The sequence below is a fragment of the Natrix helvetica genome (genome assembly GCF_964273705.1).
Source record: "Natrix helvetica genome assembly, chromosome: Z".
Classification (NCBI taxonomy): Eukaryota; Metazoa; Chordata; class Lepidosauria; order Squamata; family Natricidae; genus Natrix; species Natrix helvetica.
In genome coordinates, this window is record NC_138554.1 from 47889676 (window position 1) to 47915865 (window position 26190).

Sequence of the window (26190 nt, forward strand, 5' to 3'; positions counted from 1 at the left end):
GTCTGGGGCCCTATCTTGGAGGCTGCCTTGGCCTTGTACAAGAGAGAGGGAAACAGGGCAGGAGGAAAAAGGCCAGAAAGGGGTTTCTGGTCAGGGTCTCTGCCCTCATCCTCGGACAGTTCAGCCTCCCTCAGTTCTCTTTCCTCTGACTCTGAGGAGTGGTCTAATTCCTCCTGGTCAGAAGCTTCAGGTTCAGCAGGTATGGCTGTGGCCGCCACCTGCCTGAGAGCCAGGGCCTGTTGCTGTTGGAAACTGGCCGCTATGCTCTGGGAGATGGCTGAGTTTATAATGTCCTGGAAATTGGGCAGAATCATTGGTGCAAATCCACTCTGTGGCTGTCCCACAGAACTGGAGGTAGAAGGCAGAGAATCCAGCCTCTGGACAACAGGAGGCAACTCCATTCCACCGCCAGACATGCACCCCTGGTTGGCTTGGGATGACCCCCAGATGTTGGAGACATCTATTGGGAAGACAGGGTTAGTGGGGTTGTCATTGGTCTGGTTGCCACCCAGAGAAAGCAGAAGGGAATACTGTCCTTAGGGCAGCTGAGGCATATCACTGGGCTTAGGAGAGGATGTTTTCTTGCTGGCAGCTTTATTGTGTAAACGATCTAAGGCTTTTTCTTTCTGCCTCTCATAACGGGAGCTGGCTGCCTTTTTAGGCTTCTTTGCATTTTTGCCAATGTCTGCCTTTGCAGACTTCTTACTTTTGCTGCTGCTGCTGCTGTTGGGACCCCTGCCCTCAGAGGTACTGGGCTGATGGGTTGGTTGAGGAGTTAAGCCAGCCTCAGTAGGAGCCAGAATTTGAGCCTCCATTGCCCTGTCAGTAGAGGCTTCGGGAGACTGTGTGCTGGCGGCCGCCATTTTGGAATCCTTGACAGCCGTTTGAATCAAAATGGCGTTCCCGCTCTTTTTAACTGCCAGCTTTACTTTTAAAGGAGCGGCGGAGCGTTCCCCAGCCCAAGTCGGGGGACTCTGCGGGCGCTCAGGAGCTATAGCAATTTAAATCCTTTCACACTTGCTGACTCGAGAGGCGAATTTTCCGTTCGCAGCAGAGACTTTCGCTCCCTTTAATAGCCTGCTTGCCCTGAGAGGGCTTAGAGGCACAATCAAAAGCCTGGCTGCTAGGACCTTTGGGCTGATCGGCTGTTGGTAGAGCCAAACTCTCCTTAAACAAATCCACTCAGCAAGCTATCAATAAACAACTTTACGATACCAATAGTGATCAAAACACCGGAGAAACACGATAACGCGTCCGTCCTCAGCTTTTGGACTGAGTCGAAGCTGGGATCTACCTAGCAACAGGGGCGGAGCTTAAACATTACAAGACCCAGTCCTCAATATAATTGGATGAAGGTTAACCCAATCTGGATGCTGCCTCCACCACTAGGGAGAAGAAGGGTTTGATGAAAAGAAGGACTAGGGGAGACATGATAGCAGTGTTCCAATATCTCAGAAGTTGTCACAAAGAAGAGGCAGTCAAGCTATTCTCCAAAGCACCCAAGGGCAGGGCAAGAAGCAATGGGTGGAAACTAATCATGGAGAGAAGCAACTTAGAACTAAGGAGAAATTTCCTGAGAGTTAGAACAATTAATCAGTGGAACAACTTGCCTCCAGAAATTGTAAATGTTCTAACACTGGAAGTTTTTAAGAAGAGACTGGATAACCATTTGTCTGAAATGGTATAGGGCAGTGGTGGGCAACCTTTTTTTTCAACTGAGCCAAATCTCGCCAAAACCACGATTGAAATTTACTTTGAGAGCCACATTTTTAAAACCGAAAATACATAGGATGGTACACTGTTTTTAGTTTCAATAAGTTTTTATTGAGAATATTCTGCATGCAAGTATCCACATAGGTCGGGAGGATACAAATAACACAACTAATAAAACAAAAACTTTAGAACGATATTATTTATCGATAACGTTACATTCCGTAAAATTTGCCTTACAATGTAGAGAAAATTACATCCTGACATTGACTGACAAAGTCACAACCACTAATGTGAACATTGGCCTTGCATTTCCTTGGATAGTTTGAGTAAGTCAGGTTTGTATGTTGTTGTTTTTAATTTCATCTCTCTCTCCCACTTTCTTTCTTTTTTTCTTTTTCTTTCTCTCTCTGTCTCTGGCTCTTTGTCTCTCTCTCCCTCCCTCCCCCATCTCTGTCACTCTGTGTGTGTGTGTCTGTCTGTCTGTCTCTCACTCACTCTGTGTGTGTGTGTGTCTGTCTCTGTCTCTCCCTCTCTCTCCCCTCCCTTCCTCTCTCTCTGTCACTCTGTGTATGTGGGTGTGTCTGTCTCTCACTCATTCACTTAATCACTCACTCTGTGTGTGTCTCTCTCTGTGTCTGTCTATCTTTCTCTCCCTCCCTCCCCCTCTCTGTCTCTGTGTGTGTGTGTATGTGTGTGTGTCTGTCTGTCAGTCTCTCTCTGATTCCCTCCCTCACTCCCTCTCTCTGTTCCTCTCTCTGTCTGTCAGTCTCACTCACACACACACACACACACACACACACACACACACAAACACACACTGTGGTCACCTTGTTGAGTGTTCCAATCACATTTGAAACACTCAACAACTAGCCTGCATTTATGGCATTTTGCAGCATTCTGCAGTCATAGGACCAAAATTGGTTGTCACTCGCCAGGGCTTTTGCAGAAGCTTCCCTCCGAAGCCCGAGAGGAGGGAGGGGAGCGGGCACCCGGCACACAGAAGAGCCGCATTAAAGGGTGTAAAGGGCCGCATGTGGCTCCCGAGCCGCGGGTTGCCCACCACTGGTATAGGGTTTCCTGCCTAAGAAGAGGGTTGGACTAGAAGACCTCCAAGGTCCCTTCCAACTCTGTTATTCTGTTCTGTTCTTTAATAGAATTTAAAAAAAACCAGACGTTTAAACTGAGAGCGTTTAGGGATTATTTGGTTTTTATTTTACAAGTTCCTTGGAAAGGGACTCAGTTACTGATGAAAAATATAGAGGGGTTTTGGTATTCTGTCAAGTTTTAAGGTTAATAACCAAAAACTAAAGATGTTGGTAAAAATATGAATTTATAAGATCAGGAAGATCTAATGAAAAAAGTGGTTTTAAAATTGAGAAAAGGGTTTTGGGTGTTACTTGACTAATATTAATATTAAGTAATATTAAGCAATTGTCCACTTGAGTCCTAGTAGACAATCACTTAAAAATGAGCCAGCAGTGTGCTGCAGTTCATAGAATCAAGATCATCTGAAGTATCAATACCACTTTATATTGCCCTGGTAAGACCACCCTTGGAATACTGCATCCAGTTTTGGTCGTAAAAAAGTAAAAAAGATGTTGAGACTAGAACGAGTGCAGGAAAGAGTAACAGATGATTAGGGGACTGGAGGCTAAACATAAAGAAAAGCTGCTGGAATAGAGTATGTCTAGTTTAATGAAAAGAAGGATTGGGGTGACATGATAACATTGTTCCAATATCTAAGGAGATGCCACAAAGAAAAGGGGATCAATCTATTCCCCAAAGCACCTGAAGGGAGGACAAGAAGCAATGGATAGAAACTAAGCAAGGAGAGAAACAACCTAAAATTAAGGAGAAATTTCATGTCAGTTACAACAGTTAATCGGTGGATCTAATTGACTCCAGAAGTTGCAGCTGCTCCAACACTGGAAGTTTTTAAGAAAAGATTGGGCAACCACTTGTCTAAAATGATATACGGCTTCCTGCCTAAGCAGGGAATTGGACTAGAAGAACTTCCAACTCTGTTATTCTGTTAGAAGTAAGGATAAATTTTCTGACAGTGAGAACGATTAATCAATGTTTTTTGTTTTTGTGGGTGTGCATCACTGGAGATTTCAAAAATAGATAAGACAACTATTTGACTGGAGTGATATAAGATCTCCTTCCTTAAGCAGGGGGTTGTACCATAGGTCCCTTCTTCCAGCCCTATGATTCTATGTTCTACCTATGTTCTAATATGAATTGTATCCCTAGAGTACATTGGAGTTGGATGATCGTAATAAATTTAAATAATAAACTATACATACATACTTTGGTCATTTGTTTTATTATTATCTTCTTAGTGTTTTGTTTCTACTATTATTTGTCTTTATTAATTTTGCTGATCGATTTTTTTCTTTCTAAAAAGGTCAGTATATATTGGTCTGACATTTAACTATTACTCTTTTTAAAAATCTGTCATTTTCCTTTCCCATGCATTATTTTGATTGAAGGTCTGCTTTGAAAGAAACAATTACAAACTTGAATTAATTAATTAATTAATCAAAATAAACTTCAAAGACATGGTAAAACTCACTTTGAAATGCAGATCTGTGTATCTGTGAATGTTGGGGTGAGAGGCTTATATGGTTGAAAATTCGTTTTGTTTTTAAGTAGCAAAGATTTTATAATGCAGGAATAATGAAAGCCCTTAGTTCAAAATGTGAAAGCTCACAAACATTCGGTACCAATGAGAACTAGCCACATTGCTACTCATCATTAATTGGCTCTGATAGGCGTGTTGAGTGCCAGCAATGATCAGTATCTAACAAACTTTTCTCATGAGAAATAATGTAGTGAGCCACAAGGCAGTTGACAATGGCAAGTTCAATTAGTTTTGGGCCAGTTGTGACAGTGGTTGGAGTTTACAGAGTTTTCTTATTTACTCGGGAGCCGCCACACATAGAAACAATAGACCCAAGCAGGTATTATGGCACTTGTCATCAGAGTGCTATGCAATATACATTTTTCTTAGCAATCTGAAATCAAGATACCTGGCTGCATACGTACGTGCACAGCATGGGTAGCTTGCTCTCTGCCTTTGGCAGGTAAGGGTCAATGCCTCTCTGTGCATTCCATAGGCAAGCCCTGAAAATATGCAAATGTCCAAAACTTAATCTTGATCCTATTTATTATTTATTGGCCCAGTAATGGCACTCACCTCCGCATATGAGGCAGATGGCGCTGAGGAGTCCAGTTTCAGCATCATCCATCTCAAGTGGCAGCAGCTGGTTGGCAAAGGCAAAGACCAGGTCTGTGAGGGGTCCAAAGCCTGCATTATGCATCTGAGTGCGGTTGAGGGTCAGGCCATCAGAAAAGGTCATGGTGTCCTGCTCTGGTGTGTAGCGTGTGCATATCCGAAGGATCTGTGATGGAAAGTATGTTAGAGGTATGCAGCACAGTTGTTCCCCATCATTTCTATGTTCTACCTGTAACATTGATCACATTCAGTGTGTAATATATTACTGCAAAATTCAGCTGCAGGACTTGTACTATTATTAGAGTATGTCATCTGTTTCAGGTGGCAGATCTCTGGGAAGACACAATAGCTACCTTTCAAACTATTCTCTGTAACATCCTGGCCACTCTGTTCTGCTGGACACTGTTACGTATGACCCAACACCTGTCCTGAGCTCCTAAACTAGTTTATCAACGTAAGTATGATGAACAGCACTTTTTGTTTCTTCCTAGAGTTTTCTTGCAAGTGCAGGGTCTGCTTTTTTTTTTTAATCAACCAAGTATTGATCCATTGGTTATGAGAAGACTGACTGGCCCAAAGCTTACCCTGCCAGATTTCATGCCTAATGCTCAATATCCTGATTCCTAACCTGGTGCCTTGCCCACTAGACCAAATTGGTTCTCCAAATAATGATTATGTATGTAAGAAATGGCGATAGGTACCAACCATAACATTATCCTTTAGCCTTGGGGTGACCCTGTTAACGTAGGGCTTGAGTGCTAATTAATTCCTACTGCTCCATAATTGTATATATTTGCTCATTTTTTTAATTGCTGAGTTTTGTTTGAAAAGGAAAAGGACTCATCTACTTACCAAGATGTCGAGGCAGGCCGCTTTGAGGAGTGTGATCTGATCAGCAATTGTGAGTGTGGTGAAGCCTGGCAACTGCTTGGCAAATTCAACTGTCTTGATGATGCACTTTGTGGACAATTCACTGAATTTGTCCCACAAATCAATGTCAAGAGATATCCTCTGATCTGAACTGTTGTTCTATTGGAGACAGGGGAAGAGAAAAGGAATTGCATTTGACAAAACAAGAATGGCTGCATTTGTTTTACAACAGTAAACCCGTATGCTTGAATCCAGAATTTGATACTACAAATTAGCTTTTGGGTTATAATTCTTTGTGTGACATGAGAAAGGCAATACTTTCTTTACATGGTTTCCTGAGTTTATTTTGTAACCATGCCAGTGTAGGACAAAAACAGTTAAAAAGGAGAAAAAGGAGACAAGGAATTGGCTAAACAAGCCACAATTATACTTCTTATCTAAAAAATTGACATAAATTTGTTCAATGACCTATGCCTATAATAAATCAGGGCTTAACATGAGCTATTGAAGTGGAAGTTTTTTTAAATGTTTCCCAGGTCATTTCTGGTGGTCCAGATATTTTGTCTACTCATGGAATAAACAGCTTTATTCCATGAATAATCCATCAATCAATCAATTCTGAACTGCCCATTCTCCCTCAAAAATTGTCCAAAGTTTCCAGTAATCTTCTCCTGGCTATAAAATAACTAATTCTTACATATTAAATAAATTATATGGGAATAGTTAAGCCAATTCTAGCAAGAGAAATGACGATCTCTGCTCTTACTTTCAAAAAAATGTATGCTGAATACCATCTTTAGTAGATTCTATACAACCAAATTGCCTGATGAAAGTCAAGAAAGCTAAATAGACCATTTAGTCTGAGCAGTAGCATAAAAATTTATTAACAAAACAGAAGACTGCTTATATCAGTCCTCAAAACATTTAAGACTTTAATTCTGAATCATCTATTATTTTACAAATTTCTGGGCTGCAAAGGCTTGAGTGACAGGTGTTAAGATGCCAATTCATCTGGAGTTTGGGAAAAGTTGTCATGCTGAGCTTTTCCCACCCAGTCTTCTTTGGCCCTTATTTTGCCTGTCACTCACGGTGGTGTATTTGCCCAACTGGCAGAGGGCAGGGAAGGTCTCCTGGTGAGCCTTGCGCACTTTCTCGATGAGATCCTCCACCTCAGGTGTAATGATGTAGCTCTCTGAACATTCCTGCTTTGGAGCATCTTTTTTCTTCTTGTTCCTATCATTCCGGACAGCTGCAAAAGAAAGCAAATGGACAACAAACAATCAGAAGCTTCAAGGAGCAGTTAATCCATTCCTCATGCAGATTTATAAAAATGATAGCAATAGCAATAACACTTAGACTTATGCACCACTTCAGAGTGCTTTACAGCCCTCTGTAAGTGATTTACAGAACACATTGCCCTCAACAATCTGGGTCGTCATTTTACTGACCTCGGAAGGATGGAAGGATGAGTAAACCTGGTGAGATTCGAACTGCCAAATTGTTGGCAATCGGCAATCAGCAGAATTAGCCTGCAATATTGCATTCTAACCATTCTGCCACCATGGCTCTGATGATGATGATGATATGGTTAATTAACATACAATAGGGATTTCTGGAATCAGATAATCAATTCTGAAAACAGAGTTAGTGACACTAGCAAGAACTTGTTAGGTGATCTAGCTAAAGGAAGCCGAGTCCTGCCTTTCTGCAAACTTTATTTTTCCTTTTCAAAAAATGTACATACTTCTCCCCTTGTTTTTGATTGCTGATCATTTAGGAATCTCATCCTACCTCCCCACCTTCATTTTTAATTACATAGTCAATGATCCTCAAAAATTAATAATGTTTACTAATCATCCTTATCCAATATGTAGCTGATTTAATTTAAGCATAAAAAATAAAGGGATGCTAAAAGAAATTGTTGCATTTCCCAACCTGGTGCTCTCCAGATGGAATAAAAACTTATATTCTCAACAAATGGTTGGATATTGGTTGAAAATTATGGAGGTTGTACTCTATTCAACACCAAGTCAGGTATCAAGCATAGAAAATCAGGAAAATCAGGCAGTTCAAATGAATATATAGTTTATTGTATGCTTAAGCTCTCTACAAGAATCTGACCAACTAGTGGTCAAAGCAAATTGGTAGTAGATAAGATTCAACAGAATTCAAGATACTATCCAGATTGTTGGGAATATTTAAACACTGACTGAAAAAGGGGGAGGGGGGCAGTATTCCTGAAAGAGTACAGAGAGAAGGCAAAGAGAAGGAAGAACAACAAAGTTGCTGAGTTAGGAAGAAGAAGAACTAAATGGGAATGCTTGATAGAAAGCAGCAGGGGTCAGAGGACAAAAGAAGCTATGTGGCATTTGCAAGAAGGTGCTGAAATGCAGATTTAAAATACGCATTTAAAAGGGGATGTTGAAAGAAGGAAAAGTCCCAGGGCAATTGTGCATTCCTAGAATCTGAATACTAGTTAACTAGAAAATTTGAAATAACTTTCCATATTGTGTAGAAACAAGTTTAGTAAAGGAAGGATAGAACAAAAAATCCATAACAAAAAATATATCCCAGGATGGAATATATTTATACAACGGGAGAAATTTCAGCCAGAGAGAAAAAGTAATGGATTTTTTTTTTATCCCCATCTTCTCTGGAAGAAAGTATATCAGACTTGGAAATACAAGACTAAAGCAGATTTCTCTATCATACAGCTGATGTTCCCCAGGACTGCTGCAGGGGTGGGTTCTGTCAGTCACTACTGCCGGTTCGCTTGTGGGTGTTTTGCATGCACGTGCTTGATGCACTCTGCGCGCCCATGTGCAGAGCAATAAAAATAATTTTTAAAATGACAGCGCCTATGGCGATGCCCAGAGAACTCGTTCGGGGGCATGGCAGGCCTGGGTTGCTGCCGGTTCCAGCAACCCAGGCCGCCAAACCACTACCAGTTTGGCTGAACCGATCTGAACCAGTAGGAACCCATCACTGGACTGTTGGTTCCCAAGAACTTAAGGATCAGTATTAAAAGGGCTGCAGCCATGAAAAAACAGTAAAAGACTGCTTTCTTCACATCTTGTAGAGATTACCTAAATGCCTTCTAACTACTAATAACACTTAGCTCCAAACCAGTGGTGGGATTCAAAATTTTTTACTACTGGTTCTGTGGGCGTGGCATGGCTTGGTGGGCATGGCAGGGGAAGGATACTGCAAGATCCACATTCCCTCCTGATCAGCTGGGATTCGGGAGGCAGAGAATACTAAGGGGAGGGGGCAGTCAGAGGTGGTATTTGACATTTCTCCCAACTACTCAAAATTTTCGCTACCGGTTCTCCAGAACTGGTCAGAACCTGCTGAATACCATATCTGCTCCAAAAAAATACACACTGCCATGATGTGCTCCAAGTAATAACATTAAACACAAGTTACAATAGTGCAACATCATGTTAAATAGCAAGTAAAAATATTTGTTGCATATTACTAGGTTTAGGTTAGGTTTAGGTTTATTAAATTTATAGACTGCCCCCTCTCCCCGTAGGGACTCGGGGCGGTGTACAGACCGTTCGTGTATAAAACAACAAAACATAACATAAAACATCAGACAAAACAACGCAACCATACCGTCTGTATATACAACCCAAACTAATTAAATAATTAAAAACAATTCTAAAACCAATTTACTCCACAAACTTACTCCAAACTAAGAATATAAACAAATTGAATTCCTTATTCAATTCCAAATTGCCAAAGCAACACTTGAACAACAATTATCACATTTATCGTAAGAATATAAAACAAGAACTAAATATATATAAATTTAATAACAATCTAAATGTGCTTTCAAACTATTAATATAAAAGTCATCAAACATCATTAAAAGGATATGAAAGCTGAAATTTTAAGAAGTCATTGAAATGCCAAACCGGCCTTCAGTAGATAAAGGTATTCCAGAATGTGAGCACTATCTGATACCTTATGCTTCTCATCACAATTAATAGTCCCATTTTCCAGAGACGATCAAAGGGATCCAGAAGGAATAAATGGAAGGTGGTCTTCCTAAAGTATACAAGGCTCCAGAATTCAGCCTAGAAGCAGTTCAATACCCAATACAATTGGCAAGAATATGAGTTTGTTATCCATTGTGCATACCAGGAGGCACAACTCAGCACTCAAGATTAAAAACAACAGCTGTCAATCCTTCTTCTAAGGCCTTCCCCAGATATTACAGCAATCAAAGCACATAGTAACTAAAGGACTGGGGAAGAATTTCTATCAATTTATACAAATCAACCTTTCGTTTGATTGAATGCTCTCCCCACAGCTGCCCTAGAAGGGAAATCTAGAAAATCCCCTATGGAACCCAATACTGCCATGTGATATGGGTACCATAGAAACTACAGTTCCTTTCTTCTGTATTGTCAGTTCTACAGGGACATTCACAGCAAATTGATTACCCCTTTTATTTAAATTTATGGGGAACCCTGATAACTTTTATCTGTTAAACAATCGCAATAAGTTTCATCTTTTTAAAAAAAGGGAAATATTGCTATATTATACGTAAGCTTCACCTATAAATAGCTGCTAACATTTCTTGTTTTGGGGGAAGTTGTGTTATTCATTTTATTGAATATTCTTTTTTTGGTCAATTACCAAAATAAAGTTTTGTCTAAAGCATTATTTTAATTAGGAGAAAAATGGATGAACAACCCTCCAACCTAACCTGGCTTGCTGTCATGATCTCTGCCTTGTCTGTTATGGTCTACTCAGAAATTTTCATACCTCATATTTTTCTTTGTCTCTATTAATGCTTCCTAAGACCTATTTCAGCCTGCCATTTTCCACACTCTACCAACTACCTACTACTTGTTCACTAACCTAACAAGAACATTCAGATCATTTTCAGTGTGAATTGTTTAAAAACAAGCTAACCTAAATTAACAGGATTTTACTTTGCTTGACTAATTATTAATTAGGTAAGTTATTCCAGACTTATAACTTAAAACAAATAACCTACTAGAAACTTTAAAATAAGTGAAGCTACAAGTTCCAATAGACAAAAGAAATTCAGACAGCAGCTCCTAAAATAATGGAAATTAATTCACAGAAAATAAAACTAAGTAATGTTGGCTGCAAAAAGCAATAAGCAGGTGTATCAGATCTGAGGCACTGCTTTTTTGCATGCTGGATTTATGGAAGCATTACAAAGCCTTGTTTGTTGTCATTGTTTTCTGTGTGGTGTATTTTTATAAAATAAAGAATCCATATGAGAATATCCTGGTGGAGGAAGGAAAACAATCCTTTTCAAATTGCAAGATTTCTTGACTTTTATTTTCTAGGAAAAAGAATCTTTCTTTAAATTAATACAAGTGGTGAGGGAATGCCAGATGTGTCTTTTGCTTGGGGTGGGCTGGTACATATCACCGTCCTGCCTGATGGAGGAGGGGGCGGGGGATAATTCGGAAATCAGTCATGTCTGCCTGGCAAATTCAATAAAGCACAGACCAGACAGCCAGTTAGGGAGGGGGGGGATGGTGCATCCATCATCACATAGAGGTTGTGGGGTAAGAAAAAGCAGCTGGCATGAAGAAAAGTGAAGAACATCAAAATAAATGAGTAAGGGAGGGATTCAAAGCATATTGTGGGATGTGTGTATGTGTCTGAACGCATCTTGAAAGCAGTCTCAGTTAAAATGGTCTACATTTGCAATTCCTGGCCCCTCTCTACCACACTGTATTCTTTTTTTTTTGCCTACCAGAAATTTCTCCCTTCTCCCCACAATGCCTAGCAAAAAGATAGAACTCTCTATCCAAGATGGATGTTTCGATTTTCTCCCTGAGACCTCAGAAAGTCCCTGGTTATAATGGAATCCTTAGTCTCGCTATTGCCATATGCTTCATCAGCAGGTAGTGTGCGCTATTTGTTAAAATCTGGGGAACAAAACCAAACCAAACTTTTCATCCCCACTTTTTCTACCCTTTGTGGCAGACAGACCTAGTTCTTGGAAATACACAGTCAAATTCCTGGATTCCATATTGTTAGCAAGCCAAAGAACATAAAATCACAAAGAATACAGTCTTCCCCTTTTTCCATCATTCTCTTCTCCTCACTTTTGAATGAACAGGGAAAAAGAAACAATAGAATTTGGGATGCCCCAAATTAACCATTGATTCTCTACACATTTGAGACATTTCTTTTCATTCCATGGATTTATCAGTCCAACCCTTGCAAACTGGGGTTCTGTCCCCCGCCCATTACAGTCGGGAGCCATGACAACTAAGCACTGCAGACGCCAGGAGGGTCCTGTCTGCGTCATTTATCTCTGACATCATCAATCATGGTTGCCGGGGAAACACCCTCAAAATTAGAACAAAGCAAAGGGGTAAGCCCCCTGAACCAGGCCTTTGGGAAAAAAGTAGAAAAATTCCCAGGTTTCTTTTTCTTTTAGATGGAAAGAGAATGCTATTTGACAAAATATGCTAATACCAACTTTCTGAAGAACCAGTCACAGGAGAAAAGAGTCATCCATTTCTCCCACCTAACATACCATTTTGTTTAAAAAAATAGGAACCAACAAATCAATCTTTTTCCTAGCCAATGCTCTCTGGTTTTATTGGGACCGTACCCTTAATGTGGAATTGCTAGTTGGAATTATGGGAATTAAAAGTCTAGTTCCTCCAGATAATATCAGATGGGATTATTTTTTGTTGTAAGAATGCAAATTGAATAATCATTATTTCCATAATAAATGATAACAAGAAATCTGTTTTTCGTATAGTTAGATGACCTGCCTCTCTCATCTTAATTTTTGTTCTCTCTATACTACAGAATCAGCAATTGTCTCATCTTTGTTTTCTAGCCCACTTCAACTTCTCTCTTTCTGTCATTTTATTTTCTTCTTTCCTTCTAGGACCATTGAAATTGTCGCCTTCAGAATTCCATATAGCTGGGGATTTTATACGGCATTTTGATTTGAATTATAATTCGAAAATGCCTTAGCAAATTGGCTTCTAATTTTCAATGGATAATTGAGATTTAAGTCTGGGTCTTCATATGGATGGACATTTGAAATTTGCTATTATAACAAAATATTAATTAATGGTCAACAATTTGGCCACCCCGTTTTTCTTTTCTTCACCATTCACTCACATTCTTTGGACATGCCAACTTCAAAGCACTTCTGTAGGCGGCAGTACTGACAGCGGTTCCGGGTCACTTTGTTGATGATACAGTTCTTGTCCCGGTGACAGGTATATACCATGTTCTTCTGGATACTACGACGGAAAAAGCCCTGTAGGGTTCAGAGAAGAAAAAAAATGTCAACTCTCTCTCCTACAGTGTGAAAACATATGGCTTGGCTTCTTCACTTTGCTGTAGCATGCTTGCTCCTTGAGAGCAGGTACAGCATTAAAAAACATTCACAATGTCTCCAATTCATAATTAACCATGACTTGTGTGCTAGGCTTTAGACAATTATCATGTCACTTGTTACTAGCATTTGTGGGCAGATTTAGGTAATGGTATTAAAAGTATACAATTCAAGCATTTCAAAAACTGGGTATAACATTTTGAGATCGTATTAAAATGGGCTCAGCAATCAATAATGGCATAAAGCACATTGAATTATCTATCATGTTCATCAATGTGTTCAGGACAGAAGAATATTTGTCAATTCATTCATTCAATTTTTGTGGTCTCCCATCTCAAACTGACCCTAAATGGCTAGCAGGAGTAAAACAAAATACAAAAAATAAAATAAAAATACAAAATAAACAGTCAATAAGCAGCCAGGATAAAAGCAAAACAAAACCCCTGTATATTTGCTTTCATTCGTGAGAAAAACAACCATCAATAAAAAATACAATGCAAATAACATGAGGTCCTTGTATTATCTGTCATCCAAACCTGCTCAGATTCAAAAAGATGGCAGTTATATGACCTCAGTTTACATGCTGTGCATATAGCTTTTTCATTGTCCAAATAGTACAGGGAATATATTTTTCTCAATAATCCTTATAATAGCCTTATAAAATAGGTCAATACTTTTATCTCATATTGCAGATGAAAATAAATACTAAAAAATCAGTAGCAGACATGCCTAATTCTCCTCTACCTCAATAATAGTCATAGCTCCTGACCCATTAGATCTGTTACAGAATTAACCGGAATTAAATTTATAGAGAGATAATTTAGAAAGATAGTAATGGCTGAGTTTGCATATTATATAACATTTTTTCTCTCACAGACTATCTTCTTACAGACTAAAATCTTCTTACATATGATGTGCTGAGAATCAATTTAGTCTTCTGTTCTGCCTTCCAAAAAATTGTGGAATTTAAAAAGGAATGCTGTTAATCCTCAATCCTCAGTTCAGTGGAGAAAAACAGCAGTTTAGTCAGTAACAACTTCACCCCAAATGAATAAGCCTGGTAAATCTTCATGATTTTTAAGCACATTTTAAATACAGGATATGTATGCATAAAAGGTCATTTGCCACTTACAGTTACAGTATATAGCTCTAATAGATGCTCCATTGCCCTACCAGTCCATTAAAATGCACACACATCCTCCCTCCCTCCCTCCCTCTCTCTCTCTCTCCCTCCCCCTCCCCTCCCCTACTTTCAATACAAACGTACATACATATACAGGCATGAAATCCTCTTACCTTCGCTACCGGTTCGGAACTGGGAGTGTGTGCATGTGTGCACTCGCTTCGCTCATGCACAAACCTTCTGTGCATGTGCAGAACCTTCTGCGCATGCGCAGAGCATATGTGATGACATCTAGGTGGGTGTGTGGGCGGAGCCTCTCGCCACCACCGCTACTGGTTCGCCCAAACTGGGGTGAACCGGCAGAATACCACCTCTGATCCATCATATCAACAGTGGTTCACCCAGCTGCCTTTGTGTCTAAAGTGGGACTACAACTCATGATCTAGTTATAACATGATGCCTTAGCCACAAGACCAGAGGTCTGCAACCTTAAACACTCAAAGAGCCATTTAGACCCGTTTCCCACAGAAAACACAAGGAGCCACAAAACCTGGGTGTGCATGGACAACTCGATATCACTCACTTCCACCTAGTCACATGACCCCCCCCCAGCCACGCCTATTCAGCTGGTCTGTCTCTCTCTCTCTCTCCCGCTCCCTTTGTATTTCCCTGTCTCTTCTACTATCTTCCCCCCTCTCCCACTCTCTATATATCTCTATGTCTCTTTATCTCCCCCTCTCGCTCTCTATCTTCCCCTCCTCTCTTATCTCTCTCTGTGTGTCTCTCTCCCCCCTCTCCCCATCTCTCTGTATTTGTCTCTGTCTCTCTTCTCTTCTCAGCTGAGGCTGGGCCAACCCAGTCAACTCTCCTTGAGGCTCTTCGCTACTCCTTTCCTTTCTTCTTGGCAACTTTTTGGAAATCCGGGCTGGCTGAGGAACAAGAGTGAGCCACGGCTTCCCTTTGGGCAACCCTCTTCCTCCTTCCTTTTCATCTTGCAACCCCCTGGCTGGCTGTGGCGGGACCAGGAAGGTGCGCACAAGCAGGGAGACCCTCCTCATGTGAGCGGCCAGGCTTAGCCAAAGCGCAGCAAAAGTGCGCAGGGTGGGTGGGTTGACTGGCTGACAGGTGAGCATCTTTGATGAGGGTGCTCCGGCTTTCTCCAAGCCTTACCCCCAGGTGGGTATGCGAGGTTTGGTGAGGCCAGTCCCCTTTTCCCACTGCCCTGAGCTTTTTTCTTCTCTAAGGGAGTGGTACTGCCGCTGACTTTCATTGAAAAGACTCCTCGGGCTGAAAGTCCCCCGAGCAAGTTTTAAAGTTACGGGTGGGTGCTGGGGGCCCATCCCCCTTTCCATCATCCCCTCCTCCTGGATCTTATTCCCAACCCTCCAGTCCTCGTGTTAGCAAGGCCAGTATCACTTACGGCTGTGTTGGGCCATGTCTCAGAGCAGGTTGCGCGTTCCCCAAGCGACTGAGGCAAGTTCAGCACCAACAAGGGCCGGAAGAAGCACCAGTGAGAGATGAGGTGATGGAGAATCAGCCCTGGTCGCTTCTCTATCCCCCATCGCCTTGCCTTTTCAGGCCAGGTGAAGAGTGACTGGGAGGGGAAGGCGAGGGGCGGGCCTAGTCAGTGGTGGGACCATCCGACAGAGAGCCACAGCAGAGGGCCCAAAGAGACACATGTAGCTCTAGAGCCATGGGTTCAATAGCCAATACCCGCACTAGACCAAATTGGATCTCTAACTGTATGAAAATTGGGCTTCATATATTTGGACTGTATGTTACCTGCAAAAACAACCCATCTAACTTGGGAAACACAGATTTCATACTCAGAACAATGCAAGAAATTAAAGTTTTTAGCAAGGAAGAACTAATAGAGAAGGGAAGAGGAAAAATTATTTCATTATTATTTAAAATTATGTAATAATTTTATTTAAATTTATTTAATTAAATTTAATAATGCTTTCCATTTGAAACCAAAAGCCCACACATGTACAAATCATCTTAAACCAATTTCTAAAAGTAAGCTTACAATTTTAATCTGATTTTGAAACCAAAAAGTAGTAGAGAAATAGCTTTCATTTTTAACGAAAAGGAGGCTCTTGGTGCACCTCACTGGTGCACTTAAAGCAGAAGTCAATTGATATGGAAAGGGAAGGAGGAGGAGATGGTAAACACAGAAGCAGCCAGACTGCTGCTCAGGAACCCAGGGGAATGAATCCCTTAATGAGATTAAGGGACTTGGGGTGGAGAGGAAGAAAACCCTTTCTTTTGTGTCAGAGGCATATAGAGTTCTCTGTTAATGAGCTGGAGGGAAAGATCAGCTGATTGGGCCTTCCTCCCCAGTCTGATCTCTGACAGCTTAACTCACAAAGTCATGGTGATGGCCTAGTGCAAGTGGGAGCATGTGCCTGAAAAGGTAATGTCACAGCAGTTCGTCTTTTTTACATACTGGACTGAGGAGTACATTTAAAAATAATAGATAACGTATCATCGAATGGAACAAAGAAGAAGTAAATAACTAGTAGCCTCTATTACGATTCCAATCAGCCCCAACCACCCAAGCAAATGGTTATACATAACAGGAGTTGCATCCTCCGAGCCAACAAAGCACAGAGCTCAGCATTTCCTAGAGAAGTAGAGGGATTGGGAGCTTGGCATTACTCTCAAATCTTCCCAGCTCTGTAAGAAACACAGTTCTGCTCCTCCATATTCTTAAAGTCACGTGACATGGGTAAAGCCCATGATGACAGTTGCCAGATGATGTTTGGACATTTTATCAAACATTCTTGAAGCCCCCTGGAATAGTTGGAAGAGACAAGAGAAAATGGTCCTTCTGGGTCACAGCTGATACTAGAAACTGTGTTCTAACATTTGTGACTTCCTCTAAATCTCAGTGCTTGCATTAGGATTCTACATTCCACAATTCTTCTTTGGAACCTGTATATTTGAGTGACCCTTATTCTCTTTAGCTTTCCTGCTATAGATATGCCTCCATCTATTTTGACTCTCACCTTGCATCCTTCACAGGCGCTAACACCATAGTGGTAGCCGGATGACTTATCCTGACACACAAAGCAGGGTTTGTAGATTCGGGGCAGTGGGGGTGGTGAAGGAGGACTGGGTACAATCTCTTCTGAGCTGGTACTTTGTGTTTCAATGGCTACAGAAAAAGAGAGAAAAAAAAACACATGAAAGTACTGGTGAAGTTTCAAACCTATCTGGAACCTATATGTGAGTTACTTAATCAATTCCCTTTAGTTACACTACTTTTGAGCCAAATGTGCATGGCATTGCTTGATTTTCCAGTGCTTGATATGAAATGATGCTGTTAAAAGGATTTGGTTTAATATGTTCTAGGGGGGAAAAAAAGATGAAAGATTGGTTCACAGAGTTCTATCTTGGTTTCTCATTCACACGTACACAGATGTTAATGCTCTTGATGTGGAATGTATTTTTGATCTTTTGCGAAACGGACATAACTGAGATAGGACTCAGCAAGAACTTATGCTTTTAAAATGCTTGTATACCAGAAATGCTTACTCTACCTTACCATGTCATCGTTTTATATATATATATATTTTAAAAAAACTGCAACATTTCTGTTGAAGAATATTGGCATGAATGACAAGAGGAAGATACATGCATAAAATTATCTACAATAACAAATTTGATTGCTGTCTTTGTAATTCAAGTGGACCCCTTGCTCTGACTATGGATTTTCAGAAAGGAATATAGAAATGGAGAAAGGGAAATGTTCTGCAAAGCCTGGAAAAGGTTGCTGATCAAAGACAGTCTCAATATAAACCCCAGTTAGCTTCTTGGGACCACCACTTTGTGGTTTTAACAACATCATTTAAGAGTGAACCATGTCACCATGTCCTGCTGAGGAATGCTTTCCCGTAACTTATATTTTGGTTAGACAGATTTTGCAACCCAAAAGCTTTTAACATAGCAGATACTCCACAAGGAAAATGGAAAAGGAATGCAGTAGCCCAATGAGTAAGAAAAACCCCAATTCTGTAAACCTGAAGGCCTGAAAGTTTTGAAAGCCGCCTCCAGCATGCTTTCTGCAAGGGAGGGATGGCATCTCTTCAAGATGCAATCTGACATTTTCAGGCCAGTGAAATAAAATCTGGAGTTAAGCCAGCCATAACCAGTCCCAGGTGCATTAAATCTTGGTGTTGCAGCTTAAGGTGGTGGAGGAGAGAAGCAGGGGGGAAGGAAGGCAAGCAGCACAGCAGTAATTAGGCTTCCTGGAGTTGAAAGCAAAAAGGATTGGATCTGAGTGAGGAATGATAAAACCGTAATTTTAAAAAGTGTTCCAGAGCACACACAGAGTGCTTTTCCTTTCAGCAAAACAATAACTAATTCCATCTTCTTGTTCCTTTTAATTTCCAATAAGTAATATACAGTATAAAATAGGGAATCATCTATCCATCAAAGGACAAGAAAGGGACAAAAAAATTCAAGTTATGCCATAACAAAAAATAATAATAATACTAGTTATGCATAGAAATAATTAATGGCAAGCAGGCTTAAACAGTTTTTTGATGCCTCTAATTAATAATTTCTAGAGAAAAATGGACAAATAGCTTGAGAATTAACAATGGTTTTATTTAACCAGGATAATAAGAGTGGGAAGCTGGAAACTATCTCAGCTTTTAAAATAAAATGTTGTCTTATTGAGTAACATGGGGAATGGAAAGCCAGGATTCTGAAAGGCTAGTCTTCGAAAGTAGACAAGGAAAGTATTCCACCGATCAAAATTCCATCAGCATAAAAGCATGCAAGTTTCCAAGTTATACAGAATTCATCAGGAGGAAAAATAAAAGAAGCACTTAAAGAAGTGGAGGAAAGGTGATTGGGGCAAGCCAGATAAAAGTGTGGCATTTCTCAGCAAGGAAACTGAAACTAGGTACTCCTGTTTTGGGGTGCGAGTCCTCTTTAAATACGTATTTCAACTTGATGATTCCCCTGAACTCAGTCTTGGTCTATGCCTGTCAAGTGGCAAACAGGGGCCATAATATTTTTGTTCTGCTTTGGCTGGAAAGATAGTGTTGCTTTCTGTTCAAGATATTAGCCTGAGATTTGGGCTTAGATTCCTATTGGTCAGGAAGCTCACTAGATGTCATCATTCAGTCTCTCTGCTTAACCAATCTTCAAGGTTGTAGTGAGGATAGCCTGAATTTGTCAGAAGCCAGCCTAATTTGGCATATAAATCTTGGCCATGTTCACGTTGGATCAGTACAATGAGGGCTGCTTTTGAATTACATTTGGAAAAGACAACCGATGCAAAATGTTGCTGCCTGGGTGGTATTGGAGATCTGTTACATGGAATATATTGCTCTATATTTTTGAATTTGGACTGCTTTGCAGTTTGTTTCCAATTCGGAAAAAAAAAAAAACCTTTTTCATTTTTAAAACCATAACAAGTTGGGGCCAGTCCATCTGAAGGATGGCTGATTTCCCTACAATGCTGCTATCATGCGGAGATCATTGGCAGGCCTTCCCTGGTATATAATGGGTGAAAGCCTTTTCCTCGGAATGTTTACTCTTAAAAATTACCAAGGTAATTTTTAGTCTTTTCTTCCATCTAAGAGGGTGGACTACACTCTTCCATTAGGTTTCTATGCCAAATTGAATGTTGGCATAGCCTCAGTTATTTTATTTAAGCATTTTGTCATAAAAAAAGATTAAAAAGTATCATCACTCTATTACTGTGTAACAAAGCATTTGGTTTAAAATTAATAATTTATCATTTTCATTAATTTTCATGTCTTTGTGTTGCTTAGCAGAACCCTAATGTAATACTTAAGATGGCACAAAAGATAAGAGTGTAATGTAATTGTATGTGGTTATATATCTTATCTAGTACCTATTTGCACCACACATCAATACCACATAAACACTTCTAAGGAAAATTCTATCCAATGACATCTAGATTCACATGGAGACCAACCCCTAAACTTCCAGCAGGCTGTCCTCTAGCTCCATGAAATGCATTAATCCTCCTGACACTCACGTACATAAATAGGTTTCTTGATATACCCTCCACTCTGGCATAGCTTATTTCAAAAGGCTTGATTCCCATGACTCCTGGTTGAAGAAATAGCTCTGATTTCAGACACAAATAAGACAGGGAGATAAGATTTGCTTTCCTTCACAATCTGGGGAAAGGTGATTTTAAGGTTGGAGACGGCGAAAAGATTGAGTAACTTGGAGGCTGCACTGCTGCACTGAAAAGCTGCAAGAGAAGAAGTCACATGAATCCTGGCAAACCATAATGGCTGCTCCAGACTTGCATGTGCACTGGGCAACAATAACAAAAAAAGCATAGCCCGCACATATGTGAAGTGTTTGCTGCTCCCCCAGACATGAAAAGGTTAAGGCATTTGGCTGCACATCCACAGCTCCTTTCCTGTAGGATGTCTGCCGATGTTTTTCTTCAAGTTATAGTCCGGAGTAAACCAGTCAGACAGGATATTAAAAAGCTTGGCCCCATTCAGGGAGAACAGGCCTTCAGATGGGAAAGGCCTCCAGGCCAGTCCCCCAAGGATGGCTTTGATTACCTCCTTTTTAGCCAAAAAAACAAGCAATCTCCTACACGTACATACGTACATGTGCGCATACACACACATACACAATTCGCAGGGAAAGGAGCCAGGATGTGAGCCCAGCAAACAAAAGAGCTGGCACATGCCAGGAGATTAGACATGAAAGGGGATGCATTGAATGGGGCCTCTACTCAGGAAGAGGCTCACAGCTGGGGAATGCACCCTGAGGATTTCCACCAACTCACAGCCCATAACATCTCCACCCTGACAGTGCAAAACACAAGGTTTCTCTGGACTAATCCCTCCCTCTGTTAACACACAGAGGCGTGGCCCAGAGCCAACTGCAAGGGAGACTAGAGGCACACAGCTGTGCCACAGAAAAGCAATAAGGCAGATAGCTGTACAACTGAGGATTGATTTCCATTCCTAATTCTGGGCAGGATAACAATGGTCAACTAGGAGGAGAGGCTAGAAGACTTGACTGATCTGGACTCCCCAAACTATGACAATGAGTTAATTATAAGGTAAAAAGGTACACTGCAGATGATCAGAGGAACTCTTTCGTGTTATCAGAAATTCATTGCATAACTGTGGAACTCAAAGTAAATATTAGCTATGCAGTCACACAAGAAGACACCACTGCTTTGAAGAGTTGCAGACACATATTAAGTTGAAGGACCTCTGGGAATTAAATCAGAAACGCTGCACAGCCTTACATTTTGGAGGATTCCAAAATGTGATTATTTCCTTCAGCCAATGTGGCATAATCCAATAAATATTTTATTATATAATTCTGCTGAGTAAATTTATTAAAGAGTTTCTTCTTTAGTTCTTACAGGAAAACCACTAAAGTTTGGGTGAGGAAAATTAAGGCTTTTATGTTAAGACAGTACTGTGGCCTTCTGGAATGGGAAAACATGGATATTTGGGAAGCTGAGCCTTTGGTTTTGATTTTGAAAATAATTCAATCTAGAAAATAACCATGGAAGAAGATGACAAAGATCCAATAAGTAAATATTTCAGAGTCCTATCTTTATCCTTATTTATACCTCTCAATCTATTGAAAGATGGATTTGCACTGGCCATGGTAGATGCGTAGGTGCTCTCTATAAGTGCCGTAAAATACCATTGTGGAATTGTGACTGTGGGGCAGAAAAACAAACCATCCAACATATAGTGTCAGATTGCCAAAATAGAGCAATATAGCAGAGACTTTGCTGATTTCCTGGCTGTGACAAATGAAGCAAAAACTATACCTGTATCCAGACATGCGTTTATAATATTTTAGATTTCATATTTTGAATGTCTGTCTCCTGTATTTTTATCAAAATGTGATGTGAATGTGACAAATAAATAAATCTTAATCCAGCTACAGTTTTTTCTTTGAAGAACAACACAAATGTCTTGAAGTACAAGAACATATTCTGATTCAAAAATTGACCGAAGACTCCTTTTCTGCTAAGAGTTTCCATACAACAGGGAGTTAACAGTGGGCAGAATAGGTGGGAACATGTAGATTTTCTGATTCTGCAATTATCTTTCCTCCCTTTTCCCCATTCCTTGTCATCTTTGTAAAATAAAATTATTCGAGCGTCACAGACTTTTCATCATTGTCCTGAAGTTTGATGAGATATAGAACATAATCAATGCATTCTGAGGCATTTACGGTCAATGGTCAAGACATTGAGTGTATATAATTTAATGTATTTTAAGTAAGTCACATGTGTCTCATTTCACTATACCTGAAAGAAAAAAAAACAAATTTGTGGATGTATACCTTCCTCTACTTGTCTGCTTCTCTTTCTCTCTCTCTCTTAAATGTTCTAGATCTCAAGATATTCTCTTGCATGCACACAGAGAACACATGCCATACCTCGTTTCCTTTTTGATGTCTGCCATTTCTTGTTTCTTTCTAATATTTGCAATTTTGCCACACACATCAAAATTTTATAAACTTGATGTCACCAAATTGAAAACATAAAACAATGGATAGTGTACATTTATTTTTCAATTACAAGCTTCTTCAGCTGATTTAGAGGACATGAACCTGGAGGCAGCCAGTGCAGACTATGCTTCCTATTAACATAATATGTTCTGAAGCATTGTTTATTAAAGCCTTTTCTCTCAGGATTCCTACCCAATTTTAAACATGACGGAGGACTCCAAAAGAGCTTTTGTTTATCTGGGTTATACTTATTGATATTTATACTGTAATAAAAATTAAAATGGATGCATTCATTGACACTACCATTTGTTGCAATTGTTTGATGGGATTTTAATATAGTATTATTTTTCAATGTAAGCTAGCAAATGATTTAGAGAATCAGGGATCACTAGGGGTCAGAAGACCACACTTTAAAAACCACTGTTCTAAAGGTTAGTTCTAGCTCCACCAATCAACTTGGGGAAAAATAAGCATTTCCCGAAATTTTCTTTCCCCACTGAGCTTATCAATCTTACTAAACTTAGTATCATACCAAAAGCAATCTTACCATCTTAGCACAAGTTCCAACTTCAACAATAAAGTTCTAATTTATTACTATTTTCTGGAGTCAATATTTCCAAGTAAAATCAGTATTTTTTAAAATATAAATCTTTCAATATGTCTTGCCTCAGATTTTAAGGAATGGTAGCTACCCAATCTACCTAACTTGGTATCTTAATTCTTCAAAACGGGGTAGTTGCCAAAAAGAAAAAGCTATTTAGCACCTTACACATAGGCCTAACGCTAGAAAAAGGAATATACAATTCAGAATGGATTGTTTCCAGCACCCCCGCTGTTGTAGACAAAGACAAAAGGCAAAGCTAGTAGCTGGAACAACGAGTGACTGTTCCCCTGGCCAAGAGAATGATTGTTGGGTTACCCAATTATGCCCACAGAGGAGCAAATTAACTGTTCCCTGACATGCCCTTACTGGGTCGATGCCCACCTCCTACCCAAAAGCAGAAAACAGAATTTGCTTTCTTTGACAAAAACTGCAGGTGGGGGAAGAAGAGAAATCCACGTTTCTGGATTTTGCAGAGGAGGAGACAGGAGCATCATGCTTCCCATTCTATTCTCACACCCATCCCTTTAAGTCACAGAATTTGAGGAGGGGAAAATTATTCCAAGGAAAGTTTTCATGTTCCTCTATTTTCATTGTAAAATAGAAAATGTTTCCAGTGTATATCTGTAGAATTACATTTTAAAGTGTGAATTCTTCAGCCCTTGTGGAACAAACTGCAAAGTGCGCTCATCTTGGATTGGCAGTCCATCTTATCTCTTTAGCCACATCCATTCAGCAGCATGTGCCGCTAATCCTATGAAGTTACTTAAAGTAGTGGATATGAATAAATAAAAAGAGGACTCCTGACCACACATGCAGGTCTTCCCTTATCCTTGAAGACTGATTCCACAGACTTACACCTAAAAACCAAGCTTTACTTCTAGAACATAAGGCAGTTTAGCATTGTCGCACATCACTTGATACATTTGGAGAACACTCTATAAAAACCAATTTAAAAACACAATCCAAAACACTTTTGAACTTCTTAAAGCTGTTTTATTTTTGATAACATTCATGCTTATTCTCCCTACCTTGTCCATTTAATTTCAATGAATGGGATGGGGATGGGAACCGGGGGGGGGGGGTGTCAGAAAAGTTCTGTCATTCTGCTAAAAGAAAATTCTTAAGAAAATAACCAAAAAGGAGTGTGGAGAAAATTGATTTCCATTTGGCAGAAAAATGCCGGCAGTGCCTTCTGATAATCCAGCTAAACCAGAAGTCAAATGAGAGAACATCTGAGAGTCTTTCAGATGGACAACAGTTACTGCAAATGACATTATAGAATTAATAGTCCACTTTTCCATCTCACAAATTTTATTTATTAAAGGAGACTGGAAAGCACTAGAAAATTAGAAATGGAAAACTTGTGTAGTAAATGTATGCATTATCAACTTTGATGTTCCAGAAAACAGAGCCACCTAGAAGATTCCTTAAGGATCTAATGTTACCATATTCGATGGTAAAGTTCCCTCAGACTATCTTGACCAAGATGCCTAACAGATAGGTTGTCACAGTATTGTGAGTAAGATGAAAACATTTTTCTATCTGTACCCTGTACCAATAAAGTGAAGAAATAACACATCCTGACCAATTCACTGAGGAAGATGAAGTTAATTTCCAAAGCTACTTGGAAGCCAATAGTAGGAGAGGTATTAAAAACAGCAGTTGACAAAAAGTGCAGAGTAGGAGGTACACCAAAGCAGGCGGCTGGTGTGACTGATAGTCACTGCATGACAAAGGGGAAAAAAAGAAGGGATTCTAGCAGAGAGTTGATAGGGTGAATTCAAGCTAGGTGAATTATCTCCCTCATCCAGAAATGCCTGAGGAACGCCCAGCTTATCTCCTACATATGCAGTGTTGGAACCTTCAAAACAAAGAACGGCAAGATATAAATTATGATTTAATTATCTGCACATAATTTATGCATGGCTAACTAAGGAAAATTAGGTTTAAAACATTCTTAGAGAAATCTCTTTGAAGATCTATGAAAGATTTTATATTGAGTTGGATTGCATCAGTGTCTGAGTGTAAAAGTTTACTGTGAGCATAGGATGTGTGCTGGGAGGATCTGATGGGGCATAAGAGAGCTCAGTGACTGATCAAATCCCTCAGAGGACAGTGCACAGGCACCCTTTGCATTTGATCACTGTAGGAAAGAGAGGCTTGTATAGGCCTCCCACATCGAAGGCCAAACCCTTGACAGAGAAGGGTGGATAGGATGAAATGGGAAGTGGAAAAAGATCAGCTTCACCTTCCTAGAAATGATCTGGTGTGGAGATTTCCCACAAGTAAGGAAGAAGAAAATAGAATCCTACTGTACCTCTTGGGAATTTCTCCATCCACGAAGAATGTATCAATGGGGAACAGAATAGAGTGCAGTACATTTATCACATATTAAATGTCAATACCTCCCTAAAAGACATTTGCTCTGAAAATTTATCAGCAGCTTTTTGTTTATTACCTTTGCAAGAATCTGTTTTATATGAGATTAGATTATTATCCACTATTATCTGGAAGTAGTAAATTAAAAACTATTGTTTTCTCTATTCAGTTTCTTTCAAGCAAAGCAGCTAAAAATCTCTTGTGAGCAAAACAAGCACAATGCTATTCTTTCAGGGGCATGATGACGACTAATATTTGTAGCCAATGGATGGCAACATTATTATACTGAGTTTGGAAGAATAATATTACCAAAGAAAAATAAATAAATATGCTTTTAAATTAAATTTTGAATTTTCTCTTGTTTTCAATCAGTCTTAATTATAAAATATAATTAAACAGCA

General features: G+C 39.8%; 1 protein-coding gene across 5 annotated transcripts in view; it reads right to left on the reverse strand.

Moving 5' to 3' along the window:
* The window catches only part of RARA (retinoic acid receptor alpha), a 237003-nt gene that overhangs the window by 17452 nt on the left and 193361 nt on the right, over nt 1-26190 (reverse strand). For all 5 annotated transcript variants that reach the window (XM_081932042.1, XM_081932041.1, XM_081932040.1 and 2 more), the window contains 5 exons: nt 17319-17467; nt 12965-13106; nt 6910-7070; nt 5804-5980; nt 4913-5117 (listed from right to left, as the gene is read on the reverse strand). In XM_081932042.1, coding sequence (XP_081788168.1) covers nt 4913-5117; nt 5804-5980; nt 6910-7070; nt 12965-13106; nt 17319-17467 — 834 coding nt within the window. The remainder of the gene's footprint in view (nt 1-4912; nt 5118-5803; nt 5981-6909; nt 7071-12964; nt 13107-17318; nt 17468-26190) is intronic.